Source organism: Panulirus ornatus, chromosome 48 (genome assembly GCF_036320965.1).
Source record: "Panulirus ornatus isolate Po-2019 chromosome 48, ASM3632096v1, whole genome shotgun sequence".
In the NCBI taxonomy this organism is placed as follows: Eukaryota; Metazoa; Arthropoda; class Malacostraca; order Decapoda; family Palinuridae; genus Panulirus; species Panulirus ornatus.
In genome coordinates, this window is record NC_092271.1 from 29,321,377 (window position 1) to 29,347,464 (window position 26,088).

Sequence of the window (26,088 nt, forward strand, 5' to 3'; positions counted from 1 at the left end):
CAGAAACAATTCTCTATCATTTTCTCCATAGCCATTTTCCTACATGTGGCTAAAGAACTTCAATTCTCTTCACTTAATCACATCAATACTCCTTTTCAATGCTGCAGTTCCTTCTCATCTCTAAATTTCTTATCCGTCTTACATTAGGCTCATGGCTATCAGCATTTGCTGAAAGATAATGAAAACACCTAATGACACTGAAGACACAAAGAAGACTAAGCTAAGAAACCCTCCTTCATACGTAAAAATATTTCAATTCATATCACTGTAAAATACATTAGTTAATAAATCCTTCTAATCTCCTTATTCTTAAATGAGTAGTGATAATCACTGCCTTTCCATTCATAACAGTCCTCACAAACAGCAATGCTGTACATGTTTGGATAGGTTTGCGGCAAGGGTGTGTGATGTCTCCATGGTTGTTTAATTTGTTTATGGATGGGGTTATTAAGGAGGTGAATGCAAGAGTTTTGGAAAGAGGGGCAAGTATGCAGTCTGTTGGGGATGAGAGAGCTTGGGAAGTGAGTCAGTTGTTGTTCGCTGATGATACAGCACTGGTGGCTGATTCATGTGAGAAACTGCAGAAGCTGGTGACTGAGTTTGGTAAAGTGTGTGAAAGAAGAAAGGTAAGAGTAAATGTGAATAAGAGCAAGGTAATTAGGTACAGTAGGGTTGAGGGTCAAGTCAATTGGGAGGTAAGTTTGAATGGAGAAAAACTGGAGGAAGTAAAGTGTTTTAGATATCTGGGAGTGGATCTGGCAGCGGATGGAACCATGGAAGCGGAAGTGAATCATAGGGTGGGGGAGGGGGCGAAAATCCTGGGAGCCTTGAAGAATGTGTGGAAGTCGAGAACATTATCTCGGAAAGCAAAAATGGGTATGTTTGAAGGAACAGTGGTTCCAACAATGTTGAATGGTTGCGAGGCATGGGATATGGATAGAGTTGTGCACAGGAGGGTGGATGTGCTGGAAATGAGATGTTTGAGGACAATATGTGGTGTGAGGTGGTTTGATCGAGTAAGAAATGTAAGAGTGAGAGAGATGTGTGGAAATAAAAAGAGTGTGGTTGAGAGAGCAGAAGAGGGTGTTTTGAAATGGTTTGGGCATATGGAGAGAATGAGTGAGGAAAGATTGACCAAGAGGATATATGTGTCGGAGGTGGAGGGAACGAGGAGAAGTGGGAGACCAAATTGGAGGTGGAAAGATGGAGTGAAAAAGATTTTGAGTGATCGGGGCCTGAACATGCAGGAGGGTGAAAGGCGGGCAAGGAATAGAGTGAATTGGATCGATGTGGTATACCGGGGTCGACGTGCTGTCAGTGGATTGAATCAGGGCATGTGAAGCGTCTGGGGTAAACCATGGAAAGTTCTGTGGGGCCTGGATGTGGAAAGGGAGCTGTGGTTTCGGGCATTATCACATGACAGCTAGAGACTAAGTGTGAACGAATGGGGCCTTTGTTGTCTTTTCCTAGCGCTACCTCGCACACATGAGGGGGGAGGGGGATGTTATTCCATGTGTGGTGAGGTGGTGATGGGAATAAATAAAGGCAGACAGTATGAATTATGTACATGTGTATATATGTATTTGTCTGTGTGTGTATATATATGTGTACATTGAGATGTATAGGCATGTATATTTGCGTATGTGGACGTGTATGTATATACATGTGTATGGGGGTGGGTTGGGCCATTTCTTTCGTCTGTTTCCTTGTGCTACCTCGCAAACGCGGGAGACAGCGACAAAGCAAAATAATAATATAATATAAACACTGGCTTACCTATAAGAGGATAGAGAAGAAATAACATCAGCAGGTTGAAGACAGCATGGTTATGATTCAGACTCGATGAAGCTCCAACCACCCTCTTTGGTATAAAGGATTCATATCGTACTGATGAAAGAAAGTTTATGTGCATTCAATCCATTTAGATAAATGTAATTGTTACTTTATGATACAAAAGGCTTTTGTCTGAGAATCATTGAGATTAGGCTCTAAATATATAAAAAGGGGAGTTTAGGAAAGAAAAAGAAAAAGGTTATACAAAACAAAGAGTTATACTGGAAGTTTGTACACATGAGACACAAAAGCGAGAACATGTTTATTTTTTTCTTTTTTCTAGTGGATAACATGACATGGGCTTAGAAATATGCCCCAATAATACCCATCTTGAGAGAAAGGTAAAATAAACGGTTTGCAAAAAATGTAGGGAAATTAATTTGACCACCTCAACTTTCTGAACTTTAGTTCACTATCAACATTCAGAGTTTCATCAATCAGCTTATTCAACACATCTACTACTCTGATATCATAAAAGTACTTCTTGACATTTTCACTAACAAGTTCCTTGCTTGACTTCTTGTTATGAGCTCTGGATCTTATATCTCTGCATCCTCTGAAGGAGGATGGTATGCCAGTGATGAACTTCATCCATATGGAGAGGGGCCCCTCTGACATTTGTAACTTGTTCCCTTTCACTAAGATAACCTTCTATCCACTGAAGGAGTCTCCCCCTAATTCGTTCCTGGTGATCCAACCTCTTAATCAGCAACCCACACAGTAAAATGTCAAATGCTTTCTAACAGTCCTGATATAAATAATCCAACTAGCCTTCTTATTTGTGTAAGACAAAACTCATTCTCCCATAGAAATCTAAGAGGTTCATTACCCTTAACCTCATTTTCCTAAAACTGTGCATTCTCTCAATTAAGTAAATCCACCACTGTAGAGAGTCATCCACTTACTTTCTGATTATCTTTCCCACAAATTCATAGTCCACACTTGTCAGGGAGACTGGTCTGCAGTTCAGCGCCTCTTCCTGGTCTCCTTTGTCGTAGACAAATATGATGTGTGTGCTTTCCTACTCCACTGGTACTCTGCCTTTCTCCAGAAACAGCTTTAACATACTTTACCAGGTTGGTCTAGTGCATCTGCACTCATCTTCAGTGCATGTACTGAAATTTTATCAGAACTAGGAGCTGTTAATGGATAAGACCTTTTTATATTCTCTTTCCAAAGACTAACCCTATTTTCAGTTCACTAATATTGGCACTAAAGCTTCTTCCAGTGCATAAAAACACTCTTGAACCTACTATTCACTTCCTCACATCCTCACATTATTCTCTATAATTCTGTCCTCTGAAGCTCATAACATTATCATCTGCTCTCTAAATGACAAATGACTGCCAACAAACTTTTAGAAAAGTTTTGGATTTCCTCCAGCCTTGTCCCCAATATTTTTCTTACCTTGCCAACAAATTTTTGGAAAAGTTTTAGATTTTCTCTAGCCTTGTCCCCAATATCTTTTTCTTATCCTGCTGTACTCATTCCTTGCACTATCCACTGTATCTTTGCCACTGGACACCTTGTATCTCCTTTACTTTTTGACATCTTTTATTAAACCATTCCTCCCTCATTTTCAACCATCCCTCAGTATTTAAGGTTAGAAGTATCCAAGTTCTTACTCCTTCATTGTAAATTTCACAAAAACTCTAACCATAATCCCATGGTTCGTGGCTATTAAACTGCATTTCCAAATCTATGTTAACACTAACTTTGCTAAAGTTTATGCAGTTTCAGTAATTATATTTCCTCTTTACATCTTGTCTAACCTCTTTTCCTTTAACATCATTCTCATTTACCACACAGTCAAACTTGAGCATTGCTGAGTGTGTGTGTGTGTGTGTGTGTGTGTGTGTGTGTGTGTGTGTGTGTGTGTGTGTGTGTGTGCATGTGTGTGTGTGTGTGTGTGTGTTAGACAGGGTAATAAGGAGGAATGTAAAGCAAAGTATATGGGTCATCAGTGTGAGAGTTCTAAAAGAATCGTACTACAGCACAGCAAAAGATGGAAAGGTATATCAGGAAAAGGCAAGTGCAGAAATATGAGGCCTCTTACCTTGGTACCTGCCAAGCATGAGAAGGAGACAAGACATACCAATTCCAGTCACATAGATCACCAAGAACTATGGAAAAAGATTCAGTACATTACACAAAGCATATCATACAGTGAAGATAATCACTTTACTGTTTTATCAAACAACAGAAATATTTCAAAATCTATAAAAACTAATGCAGCGAAGTTCATAATTTCTAAACATATCTACATTAAGAGCTAAAATGAGACAACCTACAAGGAGTAGGATATTTCATAACCATTAGAATATTCACTTCAAAGTACTATAATACAAAGATATAGAAATTTTACCACATCATGAAGTTTGACAGAGAGGATGATGGAACCAAAGTAGGAAGGCTGAGGTCTCACAAACCCTGCTCCCTCCATCCCAACCCGCAAAAGAGTTTTGCTGCCGGATGAATTCCCAACTAACACCTGCAACATTTTGATTTATTGGTGCCAAGTTATTTCTCAAAATCTAGGAATACTTTATATGTGACAATGATGCACTACATTCTCCAGTCAATATGATGTCTTCTTTCAAAAATCTTTTATGTGTTAAAGGTGCTCCACATGAACATCAGCTCAGTCTTGTTCCTTTTAATCTTTACCAGAAAAATAAATAATACATCTAAAGTGAATGCTCTGTCTAGCTACCAATTTTAGTTACTCCTGCACAGTTTGTATTCTGAGAGAATATGGATACATCATTAATTCCTCAGCCAATCTCCCCACATCCCCTAAAGATCTTAAATGAGTGGAGTGAAAGCAATCACCAATGGGGCTTAAACTTTGTGGGGTATCATAACTATAAGTGATGCACACAAAAGCAGAGAAAAAATGTGTGGATTGAACAACTAAAAGTTTGTTTACAAGCTTATAATGACATGTATGAAAAGATAACTAAGAAAAATTGGACATCTTTTTCTTGATTTTGCAAAAGCATTTGATGAAGTAAATAACAGAATGTTACTAAAGAAGTGGCAAGAATAAAATATAAGAGGGGGGAAAAAGGATAGTGGATCAAAGATTTTCTGACAAACGTATAGTTTAAAGGAGCTGCAAATGGAAGCATATTCGAGGACAACAACATACTATAATATGTATCACAAGGAACAGCGCTGAACACACTATTGTTTATAATCGTGATCTCAGACACAGCTAAGGAAGAGTGTTGTGAGACGTTTCACAGAGAGAAAGCAAAGCAATAGAGAGTGTGGTAGATCAAGAAAAACAACAAAGATAGGACCTGCACACTGGCAGATGAGAACTTAAATGTTATTTGATGAAGAGAAATTTGAGCAAATAAGTCACAGGGCAATTAAAGCTATTTCAGTGGCTACATACAGAAGCCCTACAGGAAAAGAAACACAAAGTGAAGAAAACATTAAGGATCTGGGAGTTATTGTTAAAGCAAAACTTGAATTTAAGGAACATAAAGTACAGAAAGACAATCCTTTTAAGCTAAATACCAGTGTAATGATTTGGAGAACATTTACAACAAGAGACAGGAAATTAATGATGAAATACTTAAGGTACATATAAGATGTAAACTTCAATAGTTATGTTGTATGGATGCCAGTAAAGCATACAAAATTAAACTAGAGTGAGAGAATACAGAAATATTTCACAATTAAGATAAACTGACAGGCATATGAATTACCCTGAAAAATTATAATATCTAGAGCTTTACTGCACAGTCTCAAACAATGTAAGAAGAGACTTATGATAATGCACCCTTAGCAACATTTTTTTTTTTTTTTTTTTTTGCTTCGTCGCTGTCTCCCGCGTTTGCGAGGTAGCGCAAGGAAACAGACGAAAGAAATGGCCCAACCCACCCCCATACACATGTATATACATACGTCCACACATGCAAAATATACATACCTACACAGCTTTCCATGGTTTACCCCAGACGCTTCACATGCCCCGATTCAATCCACTGACAGCACGTCAACCCCGGTATACCACATCGCTCCAATTCACTCTATTCCTTGCCCTCCTTTCACCCTCCTGCATGTTCAGGCCCCGATCACACAAAATCTTTTTCACTCCATCTTTCCACCTCCAATTTGGTCTCCCTCTTCTCCTCGTTCCCTCCACCTCCGACACATATATCCTCTTGGTCAATCTTTCCTCACTCATTCTCTCCATGTGCCCAAACCATTTCAAAACACCCTCTTCTGCTCTCTCAACCACGCTCTTTTTATTTCCACACATCTCTCTTACCCTTACGTTACTTACTCGATCAAACCACCTCACACCACACATTGTCCTCAAACATCTCATTTCCAGCACATCCATCCTCCTGCGCACAACTCTATCCATAGCCCACGCCTCGCAACCATACAACATTGTTGGAACCACTATTCCTTCAAACATACTCATTTTTGCTTTCCGAGATAATGTTCTCGACTTCCACACATTCTTCAAGGCTCCCAGAATTTTCGCCCCCTCCCCCACTCTATGATCCACTTCCGCTTCCATGGTTCCATCCGCTGCCAGATCCACTCCCAGATATCTAAAACACTTCACTTCCTCCAGTTTTTCTCCATTCAAACTCACCTCCCAATTGACTTGACCCTCAACCCTACTGTACCTAATAACCTTGCTCTTATTCACATTTACTCTTAACTTTCTTCTTTCACACACTTTACCAAACTCAGTCACCAGCTTCTGCAGTTTCTCACATGAATCAGCCACCAGCGCTGTATCATCAGCGAACAACAACTGACTCACTTTCCCAAGCTCTCTCATCCCCAACAGACTTCATACTTGCCCCTCTTTCCAAAACTCTTGCATTCACCTCCCTAACAACCCCATCCATAAACAAATTAAACAACCATGGAGACATCACACACCCCTGCCGCAAACCTACATTCACTGAGAACCAATCACTTTCCTCTCTTCCTACACGTACACAACATATAGGGTGAATAAAGAACACTATTGTAACTCTGAAAGCAACCTGGCAAAGATAACATAATCATTAAGTCAAGGGTAATTCCTGAAGATATACCAAAAATGCTTAGATAACTATCCATCGAAGGAGACTTCCCTTTATACCTGCCTGGAATTCCAGCTTCTATGTTAGCCTTCATGTAGTATGGTGTCAAATGCACTTTGTCCATATTTTACAATGGACATGTACTTCTAAGATGCCTTTTACTTAAAATGACAGAGGCAGTTCATCAGTGAGAGACAGGTGGGAGACAGTGTGATATAGTATCTATGTATGAGTGATAGGTGAGCATACTGAAGAATATAGATCATGGTACTAGGTGGCAATTCTGAAAGAGGAATCATGTTGCACAACAAAAGGCTGATAAAATATGGACAAACAGAAATACAGACTACTTAAATATACCTGTAGATTCTTTACGAATTCTTCTTCATTAACCTGTGCCTCCCAAGCATCTGTCTGCACATCAACAGTGGCAGTGTAAAGTGGGCCATATTCATGTCTACATGTAATCCAGTGTCCAAGGTTGTCATCAATCCGCATTGACACAGCTGAAATCTCCTCATTTGTAAATACAAGCAACCTAAAAAGGGTAAGAAATACATACATAGATCACCTTTGGAGAATGTCAAAATATTCCAAACATTCATAAAAACTATTTCAATGAAGGAAATTTTTTCTCTACGAAGGTAGCTACTTGCACCCCTGATCTGAAGTCCACAATAATAATGTTGACAAGAAATATTAGTTAGATCAATGAAAATAAAGACACATAATCCTACCTTTTGGATGTTAATGTGCTGAGAGGTGCAACTGGAGGGATGTCTGATCATTATCTTGTGGAGGTTAAGGTGAAGATTTGTATGGGTTTTCAGAAAAGAAGAGCGAATGTTGGGATAAAGAGGGTGGTGAGAGTAAGTGAGCTTGGGAAGGAGACTTGTGTGAGGAAGTACCAGGAGAGACTGAGTACAGAATGGAAAAAGGTGAGAACAATGGAAGTAAGGGGAGTGGGGGAGGAATGGGATGTATTTAGGGAATCAGTGATGGATTGCGCAAAAGATGCTTGTGGTATGAGAAGAGTGGGAGGTGGGTTGATTAGAAAGAGTGGTGGGATGAAGAAGTAAGATTATTAGTGAAAGAGAAGAGAGAGGCATTTGGATAATTTTTGCAGGGAAAAAATGCAACTGAGTGGGAGATGTATAAAAGAAAGAGACAGGAGGTCAAGAAAAAGGTGCAAGAGGTGAAAAAGAGGGCAAATGAGAGTTGCGGTGAGAGTGTATCATTAAATTTTAGGGAGAATAAAAAGATGTTCTGGAAGGAGGTAAATAAAGTGCGTAAGACAAGGGAGCAAATGGGAACTTCAGCGAAGGGCACAAATGGGGAGGTGATAACAAGTAGTGGTGATGTGAGAAGGAGATGGAGTGAGTATTTTGAAGGTTTGTTGAATGTGTTTGATGATAGAGTGGCAGATATAGGGTGTTTTGGTCGAGGTGGTGTGCAAAGTGAGAGGGTTAGGGAAAATGATTTGGTAAACAGAGAAGAGGTAGTAAAAGCTTTGCAGAAGATGAAAGCCGGCAAGGCAGCAGGTTTGGATGGTATTGCAGTGGAATTTATTAAAAAAGGGGGTGACTGTATTATTGACTGGTTGGTAAGGTTATTTAATGTATGTATGACTCGTGGTGAGGTGTCTGAGGATTGGCAGAATGTGTGCATAGTGCCATTGTACAAAGGCAAAGGGGATAAGAGTGAGTGCTCAAATTACAGAGGTATAAGTTTGTTGAGTATTCCTGGTAAATTATATGGGAGGGTATTGATTGAGAGGGTGAAGGCACGTACAGAGCATCAGATTGAGGAAGAGCAGTGTGGCTTCAGAAGTGGAAGAGGATGTGTGGATCAGGTGTTTGCTTTGAAGAATGTATGTGAGAAATACTTAGAAAAGCAAATGGATTTGTATGTAGCATTTATGGATCTGGAGAAGGCTTATGATAGAGTTGATAGAGATGCTCTGTGGAAGGTATTAAGAATATATGGTGTGGGAGGCAAGTTGTTAGAAGCAGTGAAAAGTTTTTATCGAGGATGTAAGGTATGTGTACGTGTAGGAAGAGAGGAAAGTGATTGGTTCTCAGTGAATGTAGGTTTGCGGCAGGGGTGTGTGATGTCTCCATGGTTGTTTAAATTGTTTATGGATGGGGTTGTTAGGGAGGTAAATGCAAGAGTTTTGGAAAGAGAGGCAAGTATGAAGTCTGTTGGGGATGAGAGAGCTTGGGAAGTGAGTCAGTTGTTGTTCACTGATGATACAGCGCTGGTGGCTGATTCATGTGAGAAACTGCAGAAGCTGGTGACTGAGTTTGGTAAAGTGTGTGAAAGAAGAAAGTTAAGAGTAAATGTGAATAAGAGCAAGGTTGTTAGGTACAGTAGGGTTGAGGGTCAAGTCAATTGGGAGGTAAGTTTGAATGGAGAAAAACTGGAGGAAGTAAAGTGTTTTAGATATCTGGGAGTGGATCTGGCAGCGGATGGAACCATGGAAGCGGAAGTGGATCATAGGGTGGGGGAGGGGGCAAAAATCCTGGGAGCCTTGAAGAATGTGTGGAAGTCGAGAACATTATCTCGGAAAGCAAAAATGGGTATGTTTGAAGGAATAGTGGTTCCAACAATGTTGTATGGTTGCGAGGCGTGGGCTATGGATAGAGTTGTGCGCAGGAGGATGGATGTGCTGGAAATGAGATGTTTGAGGACAATGTGTGGTGTGAGGTGGTTTGATCGAGTAAGTAATGTAAGGGTAAGAGAGATGTGTGGGAATAAAAAGAGCATGGTTGAGAGAGCAGAAGAGGATGTTTTGAAATGGTTTGGGCACATGGAGAGAATGAGTGAGGAAAGATTGACCAAGAGGATATATGTGTTGGAGGTGGAGGGAATGAGAAGTGGGAGACCAAATTGGAGGTGGAAAGATGGATTGAAAAAGATTTTGTGTGATCGGGGCCTGAACATGCAGGAGGGTGAAAGGCGGGCAAGGAATAGAGTGAATTGGATCGATGTGGTATACCGGGGTTGACGTGCTGTTAGTGGATTGAATCAGGGCATGTGAAGCGTCTGGGGTAAACCATGGAAAGCTGTGTGGGTATGTATATTTGCGTGTGTGGACATATGTATATACATGTGTATGGGGGTGGGTTGGGCCATTTCTTTCGTCTGTTTCCTTGCGCTACCTCGCAAACGCGGGAGACAGTGGAAAAAAAAAAAAAAAATCCTACCTCCCTTACTGTGCACATCCATCCTCTCACACAATAAGTACACAACCATGAAAACAGTCCCCGCAATTCTATTAGATACTCTTACAGTAACTCCCACTTTAAAGCAAAACACATGCCCCAGTGAATATATCCAATCCACTCAAGAAAATATAATTTTCAAATGAGTTTTTTTCTGTACTGCACAGTGACAGAATCTGTAGTAAAATTCTACCCACATATTTTCTAGTGGAAGTCCTAAAGGAGGCAATCCAAACAGTACTGAAAAGGATAAGAATTTTTGAATAATATGTCAAACAATAAATCCAGCAGTCCTGTGTCACAATCAATGACAGCACATTTGACTCTCATACTGGCTCTACTATAATCTTTTGATCTGATCCAAACAGCATTCATACTTGAAATGAGTTAGGTGGGAGGCAAAGCCCAATTTTCCCATTTCATCTTTGACCATAACTCAAAAAATACTTTCTACATCAAAACTTCTTTTCTGAACAGGGTAAAACAAACTGGTATATGGTACTTGTCAGTACCAATTTCTGAAAAGAAAATTAATCAAGACATTCATCCAGCTTGTCAAAAATAATCATTCAAATATCAAATCAATGAGGAAAAGAAATGCCAGAGCAAAACACACCCCAACCAAGGAGCAGACACTACAAATTCTGGAAGAAATCATCAGGAGACCTGATTCTGCAGAATTAATGCTAAAACTTTTATGTTTAAGCCACAAAAACTGCCACCAGTATTTGAAAGGGTGAACTGAAATATCCTCAATATAAAGAGTTACTTATTTTCAGCAACTTGTAAATTATACAAAATACATTTCTTATTAACAGGACAAACTCAAAGAAAGGCCACATCCACTCATGTTCATTCTCTAGCTGTCAAGTGTAATGCATTGAAACCATAGCTCCCTATCCATACCCAAGCCCTACAGACCTTTCCATGGTTTAACCAGACTCTTTACGTGCCCTGGTTCAGTCCAGTGACAGCACGTCGACCCCAATATACCACATTGTTCCAATTCATGCTATTCCTTGCACACCTTTCACTCTCTACTATGTTCAGGCCCCTATTGCTCAAAATCTTTTTCGCTCAATCCTTTCACCTCCAATTTGGTCTCCCACTTCTCCTTGTTCCCTCCACCTCTGACATAAATACCCTCTTTGTCAACCATTCTCACCCATTCTCTCCATATGTCCAAACCATTTCAAAATACCCTCTTCTGCTTTCTCAATCACACTCTTTTTATCACCACACATCTCTCTTATCCTTTCATTATTTACTCAATCAAACCACCTCACACCACATTTGTCCTCAGACATTTCATTTCCAACACATCCACCCTCCTCCACACAACCTTATCTATAGCCCATGCCTCACAACCATATAATATTGTTGGAACTACTATTCCTTCAAACATACCCATTTCGCTCTCCAAGATAACATTCTCTCTTTCCACACATCTTTTCTGTGAGGATGAGTCAGGGGACTGTCAAACGATTTTCTTAAGTCTATTGCCATTAGTAATGTTCATGAGGAAGTTGTATTTAGCTGAATCCATCTAAGATACATTTTGTGAACTCAGTGTTCTGTGTTGTGGTAGGATGTTTGAGTCTGAGGCCCTACTGAAGTTATGAGGAGAGTATCTGGGTCTACTCTGGGTTTGAAGCCATGCTGTGTGGGTGAGAGTGAGATCTTTTGTTTGATTCTGTGGTGGATCATTTATTCACAGAGTTTGGATACTGAGGGCAGATGTAATATTTAGTGGTAGGAGGAGGGGGAGTTGGGTGGTTTGGAGAGTTTTAGGATTGGTATTATGTTGGTAAAATTCCAGAAGTTAGTTTTTTCTTTGTGCTGTCACAAGCAGCTGAAGATATACACTTATGGATACTGAGGATAAAAGTGATATACGCTGGTAGGAGGAGGGGAGTTGGGTGTTTGGAGGGTTTTAGAATTGATATCATGTTGTCAAGTTTCCAGATGTTAGGGGTTTTCGTTGTGTACCAAGGAGCAGTTACTTACTTTCTGGCCCAGGAATCCCCTCTATCCCTATGAGGTTCCTGTAGCACTCAGGAATCTGGTTGCATCCAATGAATGGAACCACAGGTCATAAAGTGTTGTGATGTGTATGCATGCATCTATTAGGAGAGAGTGCAGGGCAATTGAGAAGTAAGTGCTCTTTGTTTTCTTTGTGGTAGCTGCATCATGGGCATGAATAGTTTTTGGACATGTTGAAATGGTTTTGTAGTGTTTCAGTGATGAATGCTGAGCATGTTAACGTAGGACTGTACTGGAAGGATGTTTGTTTCATTATGAAGAAACTGAATGTTTGTAGTTGCTTTGCAGCCAGTGATTGTTCTGAGAGCATTATTCTGTATGATTGTAACTTTGTTATATTAGCTTTTGAGAGGGTTTAACAACAGGTAGGTGAGGCACAGCTTAAAGAGTGAATGAACTGTCTGTACAGGATGTTTACATGAGTTTACATGATAAAGACAGACAACAGGAGGCCTGATTGGCCCATGAATGGGTTGTCTAGTAAAAAATAGAAGTTTAACTTTTCATGAAAATGTAATTTCTCTCAGCATTTTTGAAGCTATCACTGACTCCCTGCTGCTGCACATTAGAATTCTAATGTCCCCATTCCCACTGTTGTTTATACAGTTTATTTCTGATGTTTTTCTAAGAATATACCTGAATTTATAAAATATTTGTCTAAACAACTTTTGAAGGTATTTATAGTCTTAGCATTCACTAAATCTGATGATAACTTATTCCAGTGCTCAACACACCTATAGGAAAAGAAGCATTTTCCCATGCCTGTACTACATCTTTCAATTCTGAGTTTTATTCCATTTGTCCTGGTAACTGTATTTTCTTGTATTTTGAGATGTTCATGATTTACGTTATAGAAATTGTTTAGAATTAAGAACACTTGGATTAAGTTGCTGCAAAGTGTACATTTTTTAAGGAAGAAGAGATCTGATCATTTTAACCACCTCATATGCCAGATTTCTAAGAGATGAGATCAATTTTGTCACACGTCTTTGTACTTGCTATAATTCTGCCTCATGTTTTTTATAGCTTGGGAACCAAAACTAAACTGCATATTCAAGGTGTGGTCTAACTAGAGAATCATAAAGTGTGTGTATTGCTTCTGGTGTCTTGTAATCTATGTTCCTGGCTATGAAACCTAACATTTGGTTGCCTTCTTTATACTTGCTGCTTGACATTGTTTAGTGTACTTCAGATTGTTGCTAATGACAACTCCAAGGTCCTTTTCTTCACATACTTTAGTTAAAGGGTTTCCAAATAGTCTGCAGTCAAAAGGTATATTCTCTCCAAAGTGCATAACTTTACACTTGTCTACATGAAGCTTCATTTGCCATCTGTCAGACCACCCTGCTAGAAAGCTAAGATCTCTCCGAGTCATTTCACAGTCCCGCCTGTTTACAGCTCTTCTTTCTAGTTTAGTATCATCAGCAAATTTGAAGATCTTAGATATGAGACTGAGTTCTAGGTCATTAATGTATATTATGAAAAGAATGGGGCCTAGGACTGACCCCTGTGGCACACTACTCATTATGTTTAGCCAATCCAAGCCTTCGTTGTTTTACACCACACGCTGCTTTCTTCTGGTATGCCAGTTTCTGATTCAAGTACAGAGTTCTTAACTGATTCTCTATGCTTTGAGTTTATGTAAAAGTCTCTTGTAAGTACTTTATCAAAAGCCTTTTATCTATTTTTCTTATTATACTCTGTCGCTGTCTCCCGCATTAGCGAGGTAGTGCAAGGAAACAGATGAAAGAATGGCCCAACCCACCCACATACACATGTATATACATACATGACACACACACACATATACATACCTATACATTTCAACGTATACATATATATATATATATATATATATATATATATATATATATATATATATATATATATATATATATATCCTCACCTCGCTACCTCGCAAACGCGAGAGGCAGCGACAAAGTATAATAAAAAGAATAAATAAAAAATATAATATTTATATATATATATATATATATATATATATATATATATATATATATATATATATATATATATATATATAATGTCTAAATGTGTGTGGATGTAACCAAGATGAGAAAAAAGGAGAGATAGGTAGTATGTTTGAGGAAAGGAACCTGGATGTTTTGGCTCTGAGTGAAACGAAGCTAAAGGGTAAAGGGGAAGAGTGGTTTGGGAATGTCTTGGGAGTAAAGTCAGGGGTTAGTGAGAGGACAAGAGCAAGGGAAGGAGTAGCACTACTCCTGAATCAGGAGTTGTGGGAGTATGTGATAGAGTGTAAGAAAGTAAATTCTAGATTGATATGGGTAAAACTGAAAGTTGATGGAGAGAGATGGGTGATTATTGGTGCATATGCACCTGGGCATGAGAAGAAAGATCATGAGAGGCAAGTGTTTTGGGAGCAGCTGAATGAGTGTGTTAGTGGTTTTGATGCACAAGACCGGGTTATAGTGATGGGTGATTTGAATGCAAAGGTGAGTAATGTGGCAGTTGAGGGAATAATTGGTATACATGGAGTGTTCAGTGTTGTAAATGGAAATGGTGAAGAGCTTGTAGATTTATGTGCTGAAAAAGGACTGGTGATTGGGAATACCTGGTTTAAAAAGCGAGATATACATAAGTATACGTATGTAAGTAGGAGAAATGGCCAAAGAGCGTTATTGGATTACGTGTTAATTGATAGGCGCACGAAAGAGAGACTTTTGGATGTTAATGTGCTGAGAGGTGCAACTGGAGATGTCTGATCATTATCTTGTGGAAGCAAAGGTGAAGATTTGTGGGGGCTTTCAGAAAAGAAGAGAGGCTGTTGGGGTGAAGAGAGTGGTGAGAGTAAGTGAGCTTGGGAAGGAGACTTGTGTGAGGAAGTACCAGGAGAGACTGAGTACAGAATGGAAAAAGGTGAGAACAAAGGAGGTAAGGGGAGTGGGGGAGGAATGGGATGTATTTAGGGAAGCAGTGATGGCTTGCGCAAAAGATGCTTGTGGCATAAGAAGCGTGGGAGGTGGGTTGATTAGAAAAGGTAGTGAGTGGTGGGATGAAGAAGTAAGATTATTAGTGAAAGAGAAGAGAGAGGCATTTGAACGATTTTTGCAGGGGAAAAATGCAGATGAGTGGGAAAGGTATAAAAGAAAGAGGCAGGAGGTCAAGAGAAAGGTGCAAGAGGTGAAAAAGAGGGCGAATGAGAGTTGGGGTGAGAGAGTATCATTAAATTTCAGGAAGAATAAAAAGATGCTTTGGAAGGAGGTAAATAAAGTGCGTAAGACAAGGGAGCAAATGGGAACTTCAGTGAAGGGGGCTAATGGGGAGGTGATAACAAGTAGTGGTGAGGTGAGAAGGAGATGGAGTGAGTATTTTGAAGGTTTGTTGAATGTTTGATGATACACTGGCAGATGTGGGGTGTCTTGGTCGAGGTGGTGTGCAAAGTGAGAGGGTTAGGGAAAATGACTTGGTAAAGAGAGAAGAGGTAGTAAAAGCTTTACGGAAGATGAAAGCCGGCAAAGCAGCAGGTTTGGATGGCATTGCAGTGGAATCTATTAAAAAAGGGAGTGTCTGTATTATTGACTGGTTGGTAAGGTTATTTAATGTATGTATGTATCCCTGGTAAATTATAAGGGAGGGTATTGATTGAGAGGGTGAAGGCATGTACAGAGCATCAGATTGGGGAAGAGCAGTGTGGTTTCAGAAGTGGAAGAGGATGTGTGGATCAGGTGTTTGCTTTGAAGAATGTATGCGAGAAATACTTAGAAAAACAAATGGATTTGTATGTAGCATTTATGGATCTGGAGAAGGCATATGATAGAGTTGATAGAGATGCTCTGCTGAAGGTATTAAGAATATATGGTGTGGGAGGCAAGTTGTTAGAAGCAGTGAAAAGTTTTTATCGAGGATGTAAGGCATGTGTACGGGTAGGAAGAGAGGAAAGTGATTGGTTCTCAGTGAATGTAGGTTTGCGGCAGGGGTGTGTGATGTCTCCATGGTTGTTTACTATGTTTATGGATGGGGTTGTTAGGGAGGTGAATGCAAGAGTTTTGGAAAGAGGGGCAAGTATGCAGTCTGTTGTGGATGACAGAGCTTGGGAAGTGAGTCAGTTGTTGTTCGCTGATGATACAGCGCTGGTGGCTGATTCATGTAAGAAACTGCAGAAGCTGGTGACTGAGTTTGGTAAAGTGTGTGAAAGAAGAACGTTAAGAGTAAATGTGAATAAGAGCAAGGTTATTAGGTGCAGTAGGGTTGAGGGTCAAGTCAATTGGGAGGTAAGTTTGAATGGAGAAAAGCTGGAGGAAGTGAAGTGTTTTAGATATCTGGGAGTGGATCTGGCAGCGGATGGAACCATGGAAGCGGAAGTGAATCATAGGGTGGGGGAGGGGGCGAAAATTCTGGGAGCCTTGAAGAATGTTTGGAAGTCGAGAACATTATCTCGGAAAGCAAAAATTGGTATGTTTGAAGGAATAGTGGTTCCAACAATATTGTATGGTTGCGAGGCGTGGGCTATGGATAGAGTTGTGCGCAGGAGGGTGGATGTGCTGGAAATGAGATGTTTGAGGACAATATGTGGTGTGAGGTGGTTTAATCGAGTAAGTAATGTAAGGGTGAGAGAGATGTGTGGAAATAAAAAGAGTGTGGTTGAGAGAGCAGAAGAGGGTGTTTTAAAATGGTTTGGTCACATGGAGAGAATGAGTGGGGAAAGATTGACCAAGAGGATATATGTGTCAGAGGCGGAGGGAACGAGAAGTGGGAGACCAAATTGGAGGTGGAACGATGGAGTGAAAAAGATTTTGAGTGATCGGGGCCTGAACATGCAGGAGGGTGAAAGGCGTGCAAGGAATAGAGTGAATTGGAACGATGTGGTATACCGGGGTCGAAGTGCTGTCAATGGATTGAACCAGGACATGTGAAGCGTCTGGGGTAAACCATGCAAAGCGTGTGGGGCCTGGATGTGGAAAGGGAGCTGTGGTTTCGGTGCATTATTACATGACAGCTAGAGACTGAGTGTGAACGAATGGGGCCTTTGGTGTTTTTCCTAGCGCTACCTCGCACACATGAGGGGGGAGGGGGTTGTTATTCCATGTGTGGCGAGGTGGCGATGGGAACAAATAAAGGCAGACAGTATGAATTATGTACATGTGTATATATGTATATGTCTGTGTGTGTATATATATGTATACATTGAGATGTATAGGTATGTATATTGTGCGTGTGTGGACATGTATGTATATACATGTGTATGTGGGCGGGTTGGGCCATTCTTTCGTCTGTTTCCTTGCGCTACCTCGCTAACACGGGAGACAGCGACAAAGCAAAATAAATAAAATAAATAAATATATATATATATATATATATATATATATATATATATATATATATATATTTTTTTTTTCATACTATTCGCCATTTCCCGCATTAGCGAGGTAGCATTAAGAACAGAGGACTGGACCTTTGAGGGAATATCCTCACCTGGCCCCCTTCTCTGTCCCTTCTTTTGGAAAATAAAAAAAAAATGAGAGGGGAGGATTTCCAGCAACCCGCTCCCTTCCCTTTTAGTTGCCTTCTACAACACGCAGGGAATACGTGGGAAGTATTCTTTCTCCCCTATCCCCAGGGATAATATCTTTCCTCACTCATTCTCTCTTGTGGCATGAGAAGCGTGGGAGGTGGGTTGATTAGAAAAGGTAGTGAGTAGTGGGATGAAGAAGTAAGATTATTAGTGAAAGAGAAGAGAGAGGCATTTGGACGATTTTTGCAGGGAAAAAATGCAACTGAGTGGGAGATGTATAAAAGAAAGAGACAGGAGGTCAAGAGAAAGGTGCAAGAGGTGAAAAAGAGGGCAAATGAGAGTTGGGGTGAGAGAGTATCATTAAATTTTAGGGAGAATAAAAAGATGTTCTGGAAGGAGGTAAATAAAGTGCGTAAGACAAGGGAGCAAATGGGAACTTCAGTGAAGGGCGCAAATGGGGAGGTGATAACAAGTAGTGGTGATGTGAGAAGAAGATGGAGTGAGTATTTTGAAGGTTTGTTGAATGTTTGATGATACACTGGCAGATGTGGGGTGTCTGGTCGAGGTGGTGTGCAAAGTGAGAGGGTTAGGGAAAATGACTTGGTAAAGAGAGAAGAGGTAGTAAAAGCTTTACGGAAGATGAAAGCCGGCCAAAGCAGCAGGTTTGGATGGCATTGCAGTGGAATCTATTAAAAAAGGGAGTGTCTGTATTATTGACTGGTTGGTAAGGTTATTTAATGTATGTATGTATCATGGTAAATTATATGGGAGGGTATTGATGAGAGGGTGTAAGGCATGTACAGAGCATCAGATTGGGGAAGAGCAGTGTGGTTTCAGAAGTGGAAGAGGATGTGTGGATCAGGTGTTTGCTTTGAAGAATGTATGCGAGAAAAGAAATACTTAGAAAAACAAATGGATTAGTATGTAGCATTTATGGATCTGGAGAAGGCATCTTGATTGAGTTGATTGCGATGCTCTGCTGATGGTATTAAGAATATATGGTGTGGGAGGCAAGTTGTTAGAAGCAGTGAAAAGTTTTTATCGAGGATGTAAGGCATGTGTACGGGTAGGAAGAGAGGAAAGTGATTGGTTCTCAGTGAATGTAGGTTTGCGGCAGGGGTGTGTGATGTCTCCATGGTTGTTTACTATGTTTATGGATGGGGTTGTTAGGGAGGTGAATGCAAGAGTTTTGGGAAAGAGGGGCAAGTATGCAGTCTGTTGTGGATGACAGAGCTTGGGAAGTGAGTCAGTTGTTGTTCGCTGATGAACCAGCTGTGGTGGCTGATTCATGTAAGAAACTGCAGAAGCTGGTGACTGAGTTTGGTAAAGTGTGTGAAGAAGAACGTTAAGAGTAAATGTGAATAAGAGCAAGGTTATTAGGTGCAGTAGGGTTGAGGGTCAAGTCAATTGGGGAGGATAAGTTTGAATGGAGAAAAGCTGGAGGAAGTGAAGTGTTTTAGATATCTGGGAGTGGATCTGGCAGCGGATGGAACCATGGAAGCGGAAGTGGAATCATAGGGTGGGGGAGGGGGCGAAAATTCTGGGAGCCTTGAAGAATGTTTGGAAGTCGAGAACATTATCTCGGAAAGCAAAAATGGGTATGTTTGAAGGAATAGTGGTTCCAACAATATTGTATGGTTGCGAGGCGTGGGCTATGGATAGAGTTGTGCGCAGGAGGGTGGATGTGCTGGAAATGAGATGTTTGAGGGACAATATGTGGTGTGAGGTGGTTTAATCGAGTAAGTAATGTAAGGGTGAGAGAGATGTGTGGAAATAAAAAGAGTGTGGTTGAGAGAGCAGAAGAGGGTGTTTTAAAATGGTTTGGTCACATGGAGAGAATGAGTGGGAAAGATTGACCAAGAGGATATATGTGTCAAAGGCGGAGGGAACGAGAAGTGGGAGACAAATACTGGATGTGGGAAACGATGGAGTGAAAAAGATTTTGTGTGATCGGGGCCTGAACATGCAGGAGGGTGAAAGGCGTGCAAGGAATAGAGTGATTGGAAGATTGTGGTATACGGGTCGAAGTGCTGTCAATGGATTGAACCAGGACATGTGAAGCGTTCTGGGGTAAACCATGCAAAGCGTGTGGGGCCTGGATGTGGAAAGGGAGCTGTGGTTTCGGTTTTGGCTTTATTACATGAAGCTAGAGACTGAGGTGAACGAATGGGGCCTTTGGTGTTTTTCCTCGCGCTACTCGCACACATGAGGGGGGAGGGGGTTGTTATTCCATGTGTGGCGATTACGGTGGCGATGGAAACAAATAAAGGCAGAAGTATGGAATTAAGTACATGTGTATATCTGTATATGTCTGTGTGTGTATATATATGTATACATTGAGATGTATAGGTATGTATATTGTGCGTGTGTGGACATGTATGTATATACATGTGTATGTGGGCGGGTTGGGCCATTCTTTCGTCTGTTTCCTTGCGCTACCTCGCTAACACGGGAGACAGCGACAAAGAAAAAATAAATAAAATAAATAAATTATATATATATATATATATATATATATATATATATATATATATATATTTTTTTTTCATACTATTCGCCATTTCCCCATTAGCGATGGTAGCATTAAGAACAGAGGACTGGACCTTTGAGGGAATATCCTCACCTGGCCCCCTTCTCTGTCCCTTCTTTTGGAAAATAAAAAAAAAATGAGAGGGGAGGATTTCCAGCAACCCGCTCCCTTCCCTTTTAGTTGCCTTTACAACACGCAGGGAATACGTGGGAAGTTTTCTTTCTCCCCTATCCCCAGGGATAATATCTTTCCTCACTCATTCTCTCTTGTGGCATGAGAAGCGTGGGAGGTGGGTTGATTAGAAAAGGTAGTGAGTAGTGGGATGAAGAAGTAAGATTATTAGTGAAAGAGAAGAGAGAGGCATTTGGACGATTTTTGCAGGGAAAAAATGCAACTGAGTGGGAGATGTATAAAAGAAAGAGACAGGAGGTCAAGAGAAAGGTGCAAGAGGTGAAAAAGAGGGCAAATGAGAGTTGGGGTGAGAGAGTATCATTAAATTTTAGGGAGAATAAAAAGATGTTCTGGAAGGAGGTAAATAAAGTGCGTAAGACAAGGGAGCAAATGGGAACTTCAGTGAAGGGCGCAAATGGGGAGGTGATAACAAGTAGTGGTGATGTGAGAAGAAGATGGAGAAGATGTGAGAAAAAGATTTTGTGTGATCGGGGCCTGAACATGCAGGAGGGTGAAAGGAGGGCAAGGAATAGAGTGAATTGGATCGATGTGGTATACCGGGGGTTGACGTGCTGTCAGTGGATTGAAGCAAGGCATGTGAAGCGTTCTGGGGTAAACCATGGAAAGCTGTGTAGGTATGTATATTTGCGTGTGTGGACATGTATGTATATACATGTGTATGGGGGGGGGGGGGCATTTCTTTTGTCTGTTTCCTTGCGCTACCTCGCAAACGCGGGAGACAGCGACAAAGCAAAATAAATAAAATAAATAAATATATATATATATATATATATTATATATATATTATATATATATTATATTTATATATTATATATATATATATATATATTATATATTATATATATATATATATATATATTATATATATATACAGACATATAATATATACACATGTACATAATTCATACTTGCTGCCTTTATTCATTTCCTGTCACCACCCCGTCACACATGAAATGACAACCCCCTTCACTGCACACCCGCGAAGTAGCGCTAGGAAAAGACAACAAAGGCCACATTCATTCACACTCAGTCTCTAGTTGTCATGTATAATGCACCAAACACACAGCTACCTTTCCACATCCAGGCCCCACAAACTTTCCATGGTTTACCCCAGACGCTTCACATGCCCTGGTTCAATCCACTGACAGCGTATCGACCCCTGTATAACGAATCTTTCCAATTCACTCTATTCCTTGCACACCTTTCACCTTCCTGCATGTATTGCAGGCCCCGATTGCTCAAATCTTCTTCACTCCATCCTTCCATCTCAATTTGGTCTCCAACTTCTCGTTCCTCCACTTCTGACACATACATCCTCTTTGTCAATCTTTCCTCACTCATTCTTCCATGTGACCAAACCATTTCAATAAACCTTTTTCAAAAGCCTTTGGAATCTATATATATATCATCAGACAGTACTTTTCATCCTAATTCTGATAACATTAAAAATTTCCAGTAAATTTGTCAGGTAGGATCTTCTACTCAGAAAATGTGTTGCTTGTCCAATATAATTTTGTGATCTTCAAGAAATGTGACAATTCTATCTCATAATAGATATTTTACATCATTTTACTAATGCTGATGTAAGGGTAATTGGGCAGTAGTTCAAAGCACATTCTTTGTCACCTTTTTTATATATATATAGGAGTAACATTTGCTAGTTTCCAGTCAGTTCGCATTTGACCATCCAATAGAAATTTGCTGAATATTTTTGATATGGGGTATGTCAGCTGTCTCCTGACCTCTTTTGAAAATCTTGGAGCTAAATTATCTGGGCCGTTGGATTTGTTAGGACTTAATTGATCCAAGTATCTAAGTATTTCAGAGCTCTTTATTCACTCTAAACTTGCACTCTTCTTCATCAGATTCTTGAAACACTTTCACTGGTTGCAGTATTTAAGATGTTTCTCCAACTGTGTTGTGTTTGTTTTGTAATGGTCCAATTCCTTATTCTACTCTTCCTCTGTCTTATGCTTTTTAAGAATTCCTTAGATTTTTTCTTAACTTTCAAGGAAACTCTATTTTTTTCCTCGAGTTTATGTCTTATGACCTTCTTACACTCTCTTTGGATTTTGATTAATTCCTGGTGATTTTCACTGGTTCCCATTGATTTGAATCTCTTTTATGCTTTCTTCTTTTGGCAAATCAGTCCTTTTATTCTCCTATTCATCCATGATGGTCTTGAAATATTGCAAGTTCTTTTCATAAATTCATGGGAATATGTTTATTTTCAACCTCAAGTAGTGTGTTTCTAGAATTATTCCACATTTCCTCTACTGTGTGAACATCAAGAAGTTTTGTCCAACTGGTACTGCGAATTTCATGTCTAATGTTTTCAAAATATGCTTACTTATAATCTGTGATCAAGAGTTTTGTTGTCATTTATTTCATAATCTAAATTCATTCTTTACCTCTATTGAAATACTGTGATCTCTGTTTGACAAACTCTCACCTACTTTGCAAGAGTTGATTAGTTTTTGTGTCACTTGTGAGGCTAAGATCAGAATGTTTTCACCTCTAGTTGTTTTTTTAATTACTGTTCAGAGAAGCGTCTTTTCATAAGTTCACATTACTCTCATTCCCTCTTGGTCACCTGTTCACATGATTCCAGTTTATGTTTGGACTATTGGAATTCTACTATTCAAGAAACTCTTCTATCTGTTTAATATAGTTCTGATTTCATTGTAAAGCATCGTATTTTCGTCTTCTTTTTGCTTAGGAGGTTGTAAAATAATGCTGACATAGTTTACTTATTCAACTTGTCGGTTATGTAAATATAAAGAGGTCATAAGTGTGAGTGTTGTCTACTTTGCTTATTTTAATAGAACTTAATTTGTTATCAAGGTATGTCAAAGCTTCACCACCTACCCTGTATAAGCAATCTTTTGTTAACAGTTTGTATCCGGTATTGCTAATGGTTCTCATCTGGCAGACTGCAAAACTTGGTGATAAGGGTTATAAATTTCATAAAGCTGACATGGAAAATTCATAAATAAATGTGGTAAGTTCTTTTAAAGATAAAGAAAGTCTGTGATTAATTTATGAAATGGGACAAAAATACATACTTCACGGTGAAGTGAAGGAAACTAAAGTTAGTCAAGTAACGGGAGTTTAGTGAACATTACAACAAAGGTTTTTTGAGCATAAAGTCATAATGTGCTCTGTCTGTCTAAAGGATTTGAGAGGTTATGATATATTACTGGAAAGGATTAAGAAGCCTTGTATGAAATTATCCACATGAAAAATAGTTGTTCATTCTCTAAGTGTGCCCATGTTTCTGAGATTGCAATAATGTTTAGTTTTTCAGTAAATGCATAGAATATAAGTCCAATGCATTTCGTAATGATGCTCTGGGCATTTGAGTACATTAAACTTATTTTTACTTGAAGCTGATTCTGGACTGGAATTTGCCTTTCTTTTAGTCAATATGTGTTTGTATCACTGCTGATGGATTCTTTTTTTCTTTTTTGTTCAAGTTTGGTGCAGTTGTGGTTCTGAGGACATTTAATATATGTGCAGCTTTTGTGATGATGTTAATGGTGTAGGGAGTGAATGTCATGCCTAGAATGTCATGTTTTGCTCAGAGGGAGAGATGTCCATTCAAGGTGACTGGAGGGTGTAAGCGAGATTCATTTCTGTCCTGGGGTGAAACAGCCACAGTTAAGGCATTCAGATGAAAATCGAAACAGCCATAGTTAAGGCATTCAGATGTAAAAATTATATAGTCCAAACATGCCTTCTTGTCTACATTTTGCAATATACTACAAAGCATTATGTAATTATGATAAAAATTTTCAAAAGAAATTCCAAATGGGCAATTAACATTAAGAAAGATATGTTATCAAAATCAGAGAATGAAAAATCAGGAGTCTGAAATGGAAACCTCACCTAACAACATATCTTACAGATGCTTGTCCTTTTGGGTAGCGTCCTTACACTCGATACTATAAATAACAACTGGCCATGGAAGGATGAGTTACATCAATCCATGTCAAGTGCCATTGTCAACTGCTAATATGCGATACCTGAAAGAGGTTTCATACTATCAATTCTTTACTGGTACAAATTACCATACATTCATCCAGATATCATTAAACACCAGATATCTATGCCCTCTCTAAACACCTTCATGCAGTTGAGCTGAAAATAAAAGAAGGCTAATACCCTCTGTTCATATAAGACAAACACCAAAATGGTAGTAAAACTATTCACCATCATGATGATTACAATCTACAGTACAGATATCTATGGGATTCATTATTCACTTTGTAATTCTTTATGAGATAGAAAATAAGAAAATTTATTACCTGTGATTATGGAACCAGTCTGCTAATTCTACTTCCAAAAGTCCAGTTGTGTGTCTGGTCCACATTGGGTCAACAAACCCAAATCCAGTATGAAGGTGCCCACACAGGATAGGCTGTTCCCATGGCTAACAGTTTCCGCATATCCTTTGCCGACACAATGGTGCTTGTTGGGTAATGGCCATAGAACAGGATGATGTCACCTTTGGCATGCGCTTCTGGTTAATCATAAATTTTTCATTGGTTATGTAAAAAATGCTGAGATAAAACTTTCAATGAAGGAAATTATAAAGAAAAAAAAAAGAAGAAAAGTTTGGCAGCAGTGGATTTCAGGTACTTTCCAAATATCCTTTTATCAATTCATAAAATAGTAAAAATATACTTTCAGTTACAGCTGTCCTAGTCAAATAAGTAATGACATTTCTACAAGTCTACAATGCTAAATTTCTACTAATATCATACTAATGCTATTTTTGTTTTGCACTCAATCCTATCCTATTTAGCAATCCTTTAAATCTTTGCTCAATAAGCCATTTCCTACTGTTCATTAAGGTAAAATATGCAAAGTCTTCTCCTAACATCTGTTTTTGAAAATTTTCAAAAACCATTGGGACATCTCACACCCCTGCACAAATTGACATTCAACTGGGAAACCAATAATCTTCCTTCTTCTACTCGTTTACAATGGCCTTACATCCTCCGGTAAAAAAATTTTCACTGCTACTTGGCAACTTACTCCACACTGTATACTCTTAAAACCTTCCACAAAGTATCTCTATCAACCCTATCATATGCCTTCTCCAGATCCGAATGCAACATACAAATCTATCTGTTTTTTAAAGTATTTCTCACACACATTCTTTAAAGCAAACCTCTGTTCCAACAATCCTCTACACTCTGAAACCACACTGCTCTTTCCCAAACCTAATGCTCTGCACTGCCTTTACCCTCTCAATCAATACCCTCCCATACAATTATCCAGGAATAATTCAACAAACTTATGCCTCTGTAGTTTGAACATTCACCTTTATCCCCTTTGCCTTTGTATAATGGCAGTATAGCAGGCAATCCTCAGGCACTTCACCATGATCCATACATACACTGAATTCCGTACCAACCAAGTCAACAGCACAGTCATCCCTTTTTTTAATAAGTCCCACTGCAATCCACCCAAACCTTGCCGCCTGAGACACGGTAGCCATCTTATTGACCTAACCCTAGGGGTGATGACTGCTAGGTTGACTCGCGGATCCGACTGCTGCAACTAGGACTCGATCTTATGCGCTCACTCTGGGCGGCCCATGAATGCGTCATGGTCAGGAATGCTAAATGCTACACCAACTCTACATTCTATTCGTTCTATTATTTTTTTTTTTTTTTTTTTTTTTGCTCTCCCGCGTTTGCG

At 39.5% G+C, this 26,088-nt stretch overlaps 1 protein-coding gene across 3 annotated transcripts in view; it reads right to left on the reverse strand.

The window, feature by feature from the left end:
* Nucleotides 1-26,088, reverse strand: part of LOC139763928 (transmembrane protein 62-like) — a 76,292-nt gene that overhangs the window by 19,349 nt on the left and 30,855 nt on the right. For 2 of the 3 annotated variants that reach the window (XM_071690386.1, XM_071690387.1), the window contains 4 exons: nucleotides 7,257-7,434; nucleotides 4,199-4,324; nucleotides 3,890-3,956; nucleotides 1,777-1,887 (listed from right to left, as the gene is read on the reverse strand). In XM_071690386.1, the coding sequence (XP_071546487.1) occupies nucleotides 1,777-1,887; nucleotides 3,890-3,956; nucleotides 4,199-4,324; nucleotides 7,257-7,434 (482 nt within the window). The remainder of the gene's footprint in view (nucleotides 1-1,776; nucleotides 1,888-3,889; nucleotides 3,957-4,198; nucleotides 4,325-7,256; nucleotides 7,435-26,088) is intronic. The other variant, XM_071690388.1, reaches the window with a different exon arrangement.